Genomic DNA, 11,755 nt, shown 5'->3' with positions numbered 1-11,755 from the left:
TTAAGTTTAAATTTCATTTTTTTTTCGAAAAGGTGGTTTTTTTGTTTTTATAAATCTTGTGGGGAAAAAGTAAGTATATCATTTCGTAATCTATGTATGTTTATTTTTTTTACCTAAAAAAGAACTCTTAAATTTATATAAATTCAGAACCACGGTTTTAAACTCGACTAACCGTGTGAGGCAATCTGGGCTCAAGTGTAAAAGAGATAGATATGGTAGAACTTTATTATTATTAATTTTTCAATAATATTTATTACATTCTAATTCTTTTTTTACAATATCATTTTAAATAATTTTTCAATTATAAGTATTTTTTTAATATATGATAATATATAAGGCATCACATCTGAAGCTTCCAGTACCAGTTAGCGCAATGTTGGAATACTTAATAAAATCGTGATGTGCCACGCGCTTGTGCTGCATTTATAATAAGGAATCAACAACCCTTATTAAAATATTAACCGCATAAATTAATTGATACAATTTAAATAAGAATGATTACACAGCTTGCCAACAAATCGGATTTTTTTTCTCCATTACCACAAGGCTAAATGCAAAAGCCTCTGGAGAGCACTATGGGGAAGTACACATAACACGCGACTTAATCAGAACTAATAATAGAGACTAAGGTAAAGCATACAATTCTTTTCAATTAATTTGTTATACTTAAAGCTGCGAGATAATCGATGACCCATTAGACACACTCCGATACCCTGGGTTCACTGTACATTTGATTATATTCCTGATGCGCTTTTTAGGAGAGCAGCACCTCTGCCAAAATCGGACACGAGTATTTTTAAATTAGTGAATAAACATCTTTTTGATGACATGTTTTCCTTCCGCTCTTGCGATGCTAATTTTAAGGCCCAACCCAGACTATGGAGCTGCATCTTTGGTATAACAGATTATACCAGCTGCTGTCTGAGCCGAGCTTAAAAGCTCCAGTCGACGTATCTTCGAACATATTAAGCCCGACTCCAGACCAAGCTCTTGCAGTCAGCGTGCTCAGCTCGCAGCGAACAGCGCTGGTATACAGCTTGCAAGGAGTATCCAGAAGATACAAAGATACAAAGACGAAAAACACCAAAATGAACTCACTGAGGTTGAGATTGAGCCTGGGCCTGGTCTTGTGCCTGATCGGCATCTTCAGCCAGAGTGCAACGGCCAAGCTGGAGGAGAAGTTCTCGTGGAAGCAATTGGCCTTCGATTGGCCCACTCCGGAGGCCGAGGCGGAGGCCAAGTCAAGTGGCCACTACATCGAGGAAAACAATTTGCCACTGGGCGTGGAGCGCTGGCAAAATAGAATCTTCGTCACTGTGCCAAGGTAAATTACCATATTTATTAACGAAAGTCAACCTCTACTCGTGATTACCTATAGTTATAGTTGTTGTTTTTTGTATTATTTTCTGTTGTTTGGTGTTTTTAATTGTAATTAAATGTCAAGCTAGACTTGCAAAACCATCGAGTGTCGACAGGGAAACCGGTTTCCTGTTGGCTAGTTAAGCTCATACTTCAATTTTTCCGTTTGTATACGTCTATTTAGCCTTTCAAATTGCGGTTTCTAAATGCAAATCTTATCGTGAACGAAATGTATAATTAATAGGAGAAAATACATGGAAAATTCTATAAAATATAATTAAAAACTGGTCTGCAGAGACATTATGTGATGTCACCAGATTTCGGGGCTTACCCCCGATACGCTGGATGGGAAAATTTTCGGGAGCTATGAGTAATCAAAACAATAAACAACGAAGAGCCACTCTATCAGGCTACTAACTAAATATAATCTTTTTTGTGTGGTAAACAAATATTAAAAGAGATAAATAACAAAAATGCATGTTTTGCATTTATAATAAATTTATACATATTAATTAAGCATATTTATCTAATGAACAAAAAACTCTACTGTTAAAGTTTAAAAGCGAAAGTTTTAATCGACACGGTTGGTGATTCCCAATGTATGCTTTTAAAAAATAGAACAATGAGGCTTAATTTTAAATAGAACAGCTACATTTTCTTGTAGCATAGCTTACAATAAAATGATTAAAACAATATTATTTTAATTCTATAAAGGCGAAATTAAGCCACAAAATTAAACATTTTTTAAAATCTCTACAATCGTTTGAGCAATATTTTAAAATCCTGCCAATGCAAAAGAATTAATTTTATAATATTACAAAAGTTAAAAAGAGGTACTTATCAAAAAACTGGTGATTTTAATCTTTTATTAATTATAACACCAATTTTAAGGTCTTTAAAGTCGATCCTTGAAGCTGTTTTCTATCTGTGTTATTAATTTATTTTCCTACCAAAATTAGAAAGGTTTTAAGCCGATTTATAGTCTCTCTATTGATATTTCAAAATGTACCTTCTTATAATCACAAATAATATTTATACATATTACTTATTTATTTATATTTATGCACCTATTAAATTATATTATTTATATTGTTAGATGGAAGGCCGGTGTTGCTGCTACCCTTAACTACATCGATCTTGATTCTACTGAGAAGTCCCCTAAGCTGCATCCTTATCCCAGCTGGGATGCGAACAAGCTGCCCATTAGTGTTCAGCCCCAGGATCAGAAGACACCGTCTGGTGGACGCTTGGATGCTGACAAGGCCCAGGATGCTGGAGTCCAACTGAAGGATAACTCCACCATTATTTCCACGTTCCGCATACAGGTGGATGTGTGTGATCGCCTTTGGGTGCTTGATACCGGCCTGGCCGACATTTTGGGAAATCCCAAGCAGATAACACCCAATTCAATTTTGGTCTTTGACCTGAAGACGGACACTCTCCTGCGACGCTTTGCTATTCCCGATGATCAGAAGAAGGATGACTCGTTCTTTGCAAATATTGTAAGTACATGAAATTGTACACCAAGATTTTTACTTTGATATTAACAACACTTCATGTGTAGGTTGTGGATGCTGACCGGTCCGAGTGCCAAGATGCCTTTGCCTATATTCCCGATTTGGGAGCATATGGCGTCATTGTTTACTCGCTGAGGAACGACAAGTCCTACCGCGTCAAGCACAACTTCTTCCACTTTGATCCGCTGCAGGGCGATTTCAATGTGGGCGGCGTCAACTTCCAGTGGACTGATGGCGTCTTCGGTCTGGCCGTGGGTCCCATGAATCCGGATCATTCCAAGGACATTTACTTCCATGCTCTGGCGAGTACCAAGGAGTTCAAGGTCTCGAACCGAGTGCTGCAGAACGAATCGCATGTAACTGGCGGTGATTCGTACTATGACTTTAAATATGTTGGAGATCGTGGAATGAATGGTCAGTCCACCGCCGAGGTCTTTGATCCCGAGACCGGCGTCATCTTCTACACGCAGGTGAACAAAGATGCCATCGCATGCTGGAATATCAAGCGGCCGTACACTCCTGATACTCAGGGACTCATCGATTCCGATTCGCACACTCTGGTCTTCCCCAATGACATGAAGATTGACAATGAGGGCACCATCTGGGTCTTGTCCGACAAGATGCCGACCTACTTGTACAAGGAACTCGACCCCTCGGCCGTCAACTATCGCATTTTGATGGGCCAAAACCGCGATCTCATCAAGGGCACACCTTGCGAAATGTGAGCAGGGTCTGCGACTTGTGCAATTTTGTATTTACATCATGACATTATTTGTTTGTTAGTAAGAGTCAGCTTAATAAACTATCGAAATGTAATTGGATCAGTGCAGTGGGAGTCTCTAAGCTAGATGTCGGATTTAAGTAGATTGGCGGCCAGTTGAACCTTCTCGCCTGGCTTGAAGGCGGGCATGCCCAAATAGGGACAGGTGGAGCAGCGGAAGGCATCGCCCAGATAGCACTTAAAATAAACATTTACAATAAATAATCAAATAATGAAAGGAGAGTCTACTTCCACTCACATTTCCACAGCTAGACTTGGCGTTCTCAGTGGCCGCCTTGCTCTCCTGCTTCTCACTCTCCAACTCCTCGGCCAGGCCGCAGGAACAGTTCTTGCACGCCTTGCGCTTTCCTGTGGTGCTACACACACGCAGACCAGCCGGGTCCGGCTTTTGCTTGTCTTCCTCATCCAGCAGATCCTCCTCGTCGATAAGGTCTTCATCGTCCCCACTAATCTTCCACACATTCAAGGCACTGGCATTCTTTTTGGCAAAGGATAGTCTGGCCGAAGAACCCGTTTCATAGCCAGGCTTTTCGGCTGTCAGAGCATCGCCGGCATCTTCGCGGCAGTTGATGAAACCGGAAAGCTTGACCTCTTGAAGCAGACTGCCAGCCGGTCCAATGAAGGAGACCAAGTGCAGCTTGCCGCTGGGCTTCAGCATGTGTAGCAACTTTACGTAATTGTCGGTGAGCTGAGCACATTCAATCACGATTAGGTCGAAGCTGGAGTTGGCATAGGAGGCTGAAAGACAAAGTAGAGGTAGATTAGACCTGCTGACTCACTGGATGTGAAATACATCTTTCGCGTTGCTTACAAAAGGACAGGCGGTGCACATTTTCCAAGGCCACATCGCCGCCGGTGGCTGCCTTCAGCTGCTCCACTCGCTTGTCCAAATCGGCGCTGTCAGTCCATATATACAGGGATTTTTGCAGACCCTTAAATTGCTCCATTATTTTGCTCGAAAGATCTATTTGATATTGGTACCAGTGTTGCCAGTAGGGTTGTTAAAACGATATCAATTTATCGATATTTTAAAATGGTATTATATAGAAAAATATCATCGATACGATATTATTTTAAAAATCCGACAAACCGCTATATCCGCATATTTGAAAATGGAAAAGATTATCAAATTTTCAACTAGCTTATAGTTTTAAAAATAAAGTAGACTATAGAACCTTTAACCGCCAGAAAAAAAGGTAAACAGACAGCACTGCATCGCTATTGAAAAATATTTCAACATATGCATTAGTTCCCACGGCCCTTATTTGAAATGTACGGTCATTAGGATATAGCTTGAATTTTAAATAATTAGAACAAACGTGACTTAGCGTTCAAATAAAATCAATAAAAGCAATTAAAGAAATCGACCATTTATGAGAACATTTACATATAAACTCTATAGAAAAAAAACTAATCGTAAAAAAAAAATAATTGATTTTAACGAATATTAAAGATTAAATTTCCAGATATTTAAATACAAAACTGATAAAACCACAATATAATCCAAGAAAGCAAGCAGTCTAGCTATAAACATGCTTATCGCGTGTCACTGGCCCTAAGTCCCGAACAGTGTTGCGAAACGCCAAACATATCGCCGGTAAGAGTGGGCGACAATCATAAATAAGCCTATCGAAACATCGATACAACATCAACATCCCCACTCAGTTTAGTTGTAGTATTATAAATATAACCCAAGCGCTAAACACAGCTTAAACACAAGCCAGCCGCTTTAACCGCTGGTCGCTAGTCAAGTGCTTCAAGGATACAAATATGTAAACTGTTTAGGTCACTCGAGTCCAGCCACAACAACAAAGCGAATCCGAATCCGAGTCCGCGACGAAGAAGAAGAGAGTGCGTGAGAGAAACGACAGCTGCTGCCCGTGTGTTGGTGCAGGATAACAAATACAAAACATACAATAACAACAAAGCAGTGTCCAAAGTGCCAAACGAATTTGCCAAAAAAAAAAAAGAAAAGCGAAAAGTAAACCAAGATTCCCAAACGGTCCAAAGCCCAGCCAACGGCTTCCGAGTTCGTTCATCAAGTTCCAATGCAAAGACCATGTGCATAAATGAAGAGCTACAGCCAATTTAATTTAAACGCCGCCGTCGCCCCGCCCGCCATTGCCTACGATAACGCAGCCGCAGCCGCCGCAGCAGCAGCAGTTGCTCAGTCACTTAATCAAGGCTCGCCCCTTGATCACAGCCATCACCAGCAGCAGCAGCAGCGCCAGGACATGCCGCACTTTGGACTTGGCACTGGTCCGCAGCCGCCGCCACCGCCTCAGCAGCTACAAGTGCACCACCAGCAGCAGCAGCAACAGCAGCAACAACAGCAGCAGCAACAACATCAACAACAATTGCAAATGTCCATGCTGCCAGGTCCGTACCGGCCGCACATTGAGGAAAAGAAACTAACGCGAGATGCCATGGAGAAGTACATGCGGGAGCGCAACGATATGGTCATCGTGATACTCCATGCCAAGGTGAGAAGCAAGATCGGGTTAAAACATAGACTAAGCTACCTTCTGGAATCTCTATAAAGCACTCAGTAAATTGCAAGAAGTCTAATGCTATTTGGATTATGTTGCTCAGAAATTTCTTAAACAATTTAATAAACATAAATTCAATATTTTAAATAAATTCAAATTATTTGTGTAACCAGTCAAAGGTTAATACTACTTGAAAATTAATATACTTTTACTCAAATCTTCTTATAAACTTCCTATATATTTTTGATATAAAACAACTTTTATAGAGTATTCCGTTCATTGCTAAAAATATGTACATATATGGCCTAGGATATGCATCAGGAAAAGAATATATTCTTTCAAAATAATTATGTCAAAGGGAATGAAATAATTCAAGCTTTTATTAGTCATAAATACCATTCCCCGTACTCTCAAATACATCCCGTTACAAATTTACATATTCCTACCTAGGATCCAAGGATCCTGTCCTGTCAAGTCCTGTCCTGTCACATTTCTATCAATCCCAGAAAGACTTTTCTTATCATCCATTATTCGGAGGCGCTAGTTTCTAGTGTCCACTTTAAGGTGTTACATTTTTGCGGTTTTTGCAAGGGCAAAAGCAGAGACAGAAATGAAAATGGAATAAAATTGTCGCGGTTGCCTTTTAGCGGTTGGCGATCTTCAAGCGGCCGACTGCCGCCAAATGCGAATCCTTCACACTCGACTGCCCACAAATTGAGCAACGCGAGCCCCGGTCCAGTACCGGCCTGGAGTCCGCAATGACAAATAATTGAAATTAATTACAGAAAATTAACAAAGCTGCATTGCTTGCGGTTTGATTTGATTTGCCGATTTGATCTGGACGCCAATTTGTGCTAATTGAATTCCATTCCTGCACCATCGTGTGCCTGTGTCTATGTGTTTGTGTCTTTCAGGTGGCCCAAAAGTCATATGGCAACGAGAAACGATTCTTCTGCCCACCGCCTTGCATTTATCTCTTCGGGAGCGGCTGGCGACGGCGATACGAGGAGATGCTGCAGCAGGGCGAAGGCGAACAGGGGGCACAACTATGCGCCTTCATTGGCATCGGTAGCAGTGACCAGGACATGCAGCAGCTGGATCTCAATGGCAAGCAGTATTGCGCTGCCAAAACCCTGTTCATCTCGGACTCGGACAAGAGGAAGCACTTTATGCTGTCGGTGAAGATGTTCTATGGCAATGGCCACGACATTGGTGTCTTCAACTCGAAGAGGATCAAGGTGATATCCAAACCGTCCAAGAAGAAACAGTCGCTGAAGAATGCCGATCTGTGCATAGCCAGCGGCACCAATGTTGCCCTGTTCAATCGCCTGCGCTCCCAGACCGTATCCACCCGCTATCTGCATGTGGAGAACGGTCACTTCCATGCCTCGTCCACCCAGTGGGGCGCATTCACGATACACCTGTTGGACGACAATGAGTCCGAGTCGGAGGAGTTTCAGGTGCGTGATGGATACATTCACTACGGGGCAACCGTTAAGCTGGTGTGCTCCGTCACTGGCATGGCCCTGCCGCGTCTCATAATCCGAAAGGTGGACAAGCAAATGGCGCTATTGGAAGCCGACGATCCTGTTTCACAGCTGCACAAGTGTGCCTTCTATATGAAGGACACGGATCGCATGTATTTGTGCCTGTCGCAGGAGAAGATTATCCAGTTCCAAGCCACTCCCTGTCCCAAGGAGCCCAACAAGGAGATGATCAACGACGGTGCCTGCTGGACCATCATATCCACAGACAAGGCAGAATACCAGTTCTACGAGGGCATGGGTCCTGTGGCGTAAGTGTATACTTTCCTTGCCATTTGATTGCGTATTTCTAATCCTAAAATTTCCATTTGCCAGTTCCCCTGTCACGCCAGTGCCAATAGTTAATTCACTGAATCTTAATGGCGGCGGCGACGTGGCCATGCTGGAGCTCAGTGGCGATAATTTCACGCCTCACCTGCAGGTGTGGTTCGGCGATGTGGAGGCGGAAACCATGTATCGCTGCACGGAGACACTGCTGTGTGTCGTTCCTGAGATTTCCCAGTTCCGTGGCGAATGGCTTTGGGTATGAGTATTTTTGAAAGCGGCTTCTTGATTAATTCATTAATTAATTGCTCCATTTCGCAGGTGCGTCAGCCCACACAGGTACCTATTTCGCTGGTGCGCAACGATGGAATTATTTATGCCACGGGACTGACCTTTACCTACACGCCAGAGCCAGGTCCGCGGCCACATTGTAATAACCAGACCACCGAGGATGTGATGAGGACACGGCACAATAATAACAACAACAACATCACTAGCATTAGCAACAACAACAGCAGCAGCAGCAATGCGGGATCACCTGCCAGCGGCAGTATGCAACAGCAGCAGCATCAGACGCTGCCCTCAATCTCAGAAGTGCAATGGAATAGTCACGGTAGCGGCTTGTCCTGAGTGCAGGATTATTGCATTATCGCATATTTATGTATGATAAGTTACTTATAGTTTTTATTAAAGTCCTTAGTTTGTAGATTTATGACATTTCTCATGCTAATTTTCGACATCTCATGATCCTCTCTATATACCGAATCATCCTATCTAAGATATATATTCGTATCTAGTGCTAGTTCGGAACCAATAGATGTATAAATTCCAGATTGCTCTGTACATACATAACTCGAAAGAAAGCTCACTGACACTGATTTGTAAGTATGTGCGAATATACCTACATACAGCATATAATTCTAGTTAAATATACAAATTGATATAGAAAGTCTATAGACGATTTTTTGTAGCAGCATTTGAGAAATTTTAAGGTTTTTCGTTTGCTATGAATTTCCAAAGAACAGTCTGAAGAATATATATTTTTTTTTGACTAATGTAAAATGTACCTACTTAATAGATCTAGGAAAAAGAATCCTTTCAAATCGATGTTTCAGACATAAATCTATATATCGAATAGATCGATATTAAGCTTCTTAATCAAGGAGATATATTGGATGTGTGAAATCTTTTTCCCAGCTCTATTCAGTACGTAGCCATGCTTTTAAAAACATTCCATTTATTAAATGCAATATACTAATGTATGCTTGTTTCTGTAAATATTTACGGAGTTTACTAATTATAAATTAGCAATTTTAAATTTTTATTAATCCCTCTCCTTTGGAAGTTCATAGCACAAAACGTCGCCTAAAAAATCGAATCAAGAGACGATTTTTATTTCCTAAGAAAGCCTAAATTAAATAATAAAAAAACAAGACCAAAAGCGGGGAAAAATACAATAATTTTATGATCTTTCATTTATGTTCTTGACTAAGCGTGATTTGACATAATTCGGTGGCTTGTCTTTGGGGGAGGTTTGGATTGGGTTGGCTGCCTTAAATTGCTGTGGGAATATGGCCCAGTATCGTGTGAATATGTTTAAACAAAACAAGTGCAGTTCTTCCCACGATACCTGCCAACCCCCTTTTGGGGGGAGGGGGAAGCCGACAACTTTAATTATTATAGTTCGGTCGGCATTGCTGATGAAAGCTAAGCCAAGAAGCGAATATACGTATTGTTTCCGTTTTGGCCCGGCCAAGGAGTAGAATTTTCTCACAGCCCAAAAGCTGCTGTGAGAATTTTTCACTACCTTTTGTTGAATATTTATGCAGTTTTTAGTCAACTGCTGGGCCTTTTACAGATTTACAATCTTAGAGATTCGCAGTTTTGAATTAATTATCGCTTACTTCCGCTCGCCTCAGAGAAGGTGAGCGCCGGCGAAGCAATTAAACTCATCTCCCCTTCCAAGTTGGGAGACATATTTCTTATCAGAGTCAGCCAAGCAAATAAGAAGAAGTTGGAGATGGACACGAAGACGGAGCCCTTGCAACCCCTAAGATGCACTTTTCGGTGTGAGAACGAAAGACTTAAACAACAAACCTCGGTTGCGTGAGAGAAAATGAATTTGAAACGATGATGATGATGATGTTGGAAAAACCACCACCAAAATGTCCGGGACTCTTAATTGGAACTGCAACCTCTTAAGGTCGCCGGCGTCGTCGTCTTATAAGAAGCTGAATATGAAATTAGTTTGGAATTTTTAATGAACATTCATGGTTTGTCCCCCCCAACATTTCCTCGGACTATTCTGACCAAGGTATATAAGTGCGATTATTGCGGTTGCTACTAGAAAGGGGGAGACAGCGACAGCAATTTCTAAAAGTTCTCAGGACTGCTACACAACTTCATACCGGACTACTAAAAAAAGTTAATTATCTTGAAAAAATCTAAGTCTATACAAGTCTTGAGTCGTTCCGTTCGTCTGTCGACTGCTGTTGTTTTTCACACGCTGGGGAAAAATGGAAATTCTTGCAAAATACAATGCGTGGGAAATCGTTTGCGTGGGAGTCAGCCAAGAAAAATCAAGGGAAACTATATATTCATATATATATTTATTGTATTCACGAGACTTTAGACACGTACTCTGTTTTAAGCTGCTAAATCCAGAGAAATACGATCAAATGCTTCTATCGATTGTGATCACTTAGGATTTAAAATTTTTGCTCAAATCGATATTACAATATAATTTTTCTTCGGAAGTTTTTATTTGTATTACAAAAAATGAATATGTTGAATATTTATTTGTAGCTCCTTTTAAATTTTTGACCAATTTATTACAACTATGTTTATATTTTATTTCTATTAATTAAGGTTTAAGAAGCGAATCAAAATATATATAGAATTTTTGCCACCATTTGCTTTTAATCTAGGCTTAAAAGCATACATATACGTATACATATGTAAACTTATATTGTTTATTAATTAACAAACAATTAATTTACATTCGGAAAGTATTAAATTAATATTATTATTACGTATAAATTTTACAAATTATAAAAATTTTAAAAAAAATTATGTGAAAATGGAAACTAAATGGAAATATATAGATCTTTTGACTAATACTAAAATACCCTATGATGATATACTCTTGAAATTAAAACAACAACAATCGTCATATGTGAAAACAAAATCAAAGTGGATAAATATTAACGGACCTTTTTCAGAGTCCATTTATTCTCTGATCCTTTTCAAGGACTAATTCTTTAAGTCAAAAATAATAAAAAATTTTCAGATCTTGGAGTTCATGAAAATATATTGAAAAACAACTATTTAGGATATATTTTTCAAAGAAATTTAGATTTTATTAGATTATATTAGATTAGTGGTCCGAATATAGTCTTTCCACAGGTCGAAAATGACAAAATATTTTTATAAAATATTTAAGATTATAATAATAATTATTAATAAATTAATACAAATTTGTTTGATAACAAATTCGAATTGATGATATGGCTGGCTCTTGGTCTGTGGTTATTTCAAATTTTTAGTAATACAAGTAAATATTACGAAAATATTAAATAACACAGACCTCGGGCCAGAAAACTAATCGGTTTTGTTGATTTTAAATATTCATTGTAGAATTTAAATTCCTTTTGTCTCTACAAAATGTTTGTTTTTACTTCACAGCTCTGTCGGACTTGGATATGTTGCTTATCAACATATTTGTAATATTGACTTATTTAATGCAGCAGACTCTTACCTTCATCCAGTGATTTAAATAATTACTTCAATTATTAATTTCAA

The 11,755-nt window shown here is 39.6% G+C and overlaps 3 protein-coding genes across 3 annotated transcripts; 2 read left to right on the top strand and 1 right to left on the bottom strand.

Annotated features, from left to right (window-relative positions):
• Nucleotides 1-41: 41 nt before the first annotated feature.
• Nucleotides 42-3,692, top strand: yellow-c (L-dopachrome tautomerase yellow-c). Its single transcript, XM_020954839.2, has 3 exons — nucleotides 42-1,324; nucleotides 2,456-2,861; nucleotides 2,924-3,692. Exons 1-3 carry the CDS (start codon nucleotides 879-881, stop codon nucleotides 3,599-3,601), a joined length of 1,530 nt encoding a protein of 509 aa, XP_020810498.2. The 5' UTR covers nucleotides 42-878; the 3' UTR covers nucleotides 3,602-3,692.
• Nucleotides 3,610-5,233, bottom strand: CIAPIN1 (cytokine induced apoptosis inhibitor 1). The gene is made up of 3 exons (XM_020954840.2): nucleotides 4,469-5,233; nucleotides 3,896-4,395; nucleotides 3,610-3,834 (listed from the first exon to the last, which is right to left on the bottom strand). The coding sequence occupies exons 1-3, from the start codon at nucleotides 4,602-4,604 to the stop codon at nucleotides 3,721-3,723; spliced, it is 750 nt and encodes a 249-aa protein (XP_020810499.2). The 5' UTR covers nucleotides 4,605-5,233; the 3' UTR covers nucleotides 3,610-3,720.
• An 8-nt stretch (nucleotides 5,234-5,241) lies between these two features.
• Su(H) (recombining binding protein suppressor of hairless) lies at nucleotides 5,242-9,414 on the top strand. Its single transcript, XM_020954556.2, has 4 exons — nucleotides 5,242-6,140; nucleotides 7,061-7,941; nucleotides 8,006-8,213; nucleotides 8,276-9,414. Exons 1-4 carry the CDS (start codon nucleotides 5,727-5,729, stop codon nucleotides 8,582-8,584), a joined length of 1,812 nt encoding a protein of 603 aa, XP_020810215.1. The 5' UTR covers nucleotides 5,242-5,726; the 3' UTR covers nucleotides 8,585-9,414.
• The last annotated feature ends 2,341 nt before the right edge of the window (nucleotides 9,415-11,755 follow it).

Source organism: Drosophila serrata, unplaced genomic scaffold, assembly GCF_035046125.1.
Source record: "Drosophila serrata isolate PLE 108 unplaced genomic scaffold, ASM3504612v1 contig_100, whole genome shotgun sequence".
Taxonomy (NCBI): domain Eukaryota; kingdom Metazoa; phylum Arthropoda; class Insecta; order Diptera; family Drosophilidae; genus Drosophila; species Drosophila serrata.
The sequence above is the reverse complement of the archived record's forward strand: the minus strand, read 5'-3'. Positions and strand labels throughout refer to the sequence as shown.

What these genes read in the sequence shown, in the direction of transcription:
- CIAPIN1 (XM_020954840.2), bottom strand. Translation starts at nt 4,604, where the DNA reads ATGGAGCAATTTAAGGGTCTGCAAAAATCCCTGTATATATGGACTGAC. An exon ending in TGTGCACCGCCTGTCCTTTT is followed by an intron (nt 4,396 to 4,468) that starts GTAAGCAACGCG and finishes TTTGTCTTTCAG; the next exon opens with CCTCCTATGCCAACTCCAGC. An exon ending in CCAAGTCTAGCTGTGGAAAT is followed by an intron (nt 3,835 to 3,895) that starts GTGAGTGGAAGT and finishes GTTTATTTTAAG; the next exon opens with TGCTATCTGGGCGATGCCTT.
- yellow-c (XM_020954839.2), top strand. Translation starts at nt 879, where the DNA reads ATGGAGCTGCATCTTTGGTATAACAGATTATACCAGCTGCTGTCTGAG. An exon ending in ATCTTCGTCACTGTGCCAAG is followed by an intron (nt 1,325 to 2,455) that starts GTAAATTACCAT and finishes TTATATTGTTAG; the next exon opens with ATGGAAGGCCGGTGTTGCTG. An exon ending in ACTCGTTCTTTGCAAATATT is followed by an intron (nt 2,862 to 2,923) that starts GTAAGTACATGA and finishes CTTCATGTGTAG; the next exon opens with GTTGTGGATGCTGACCGGTC.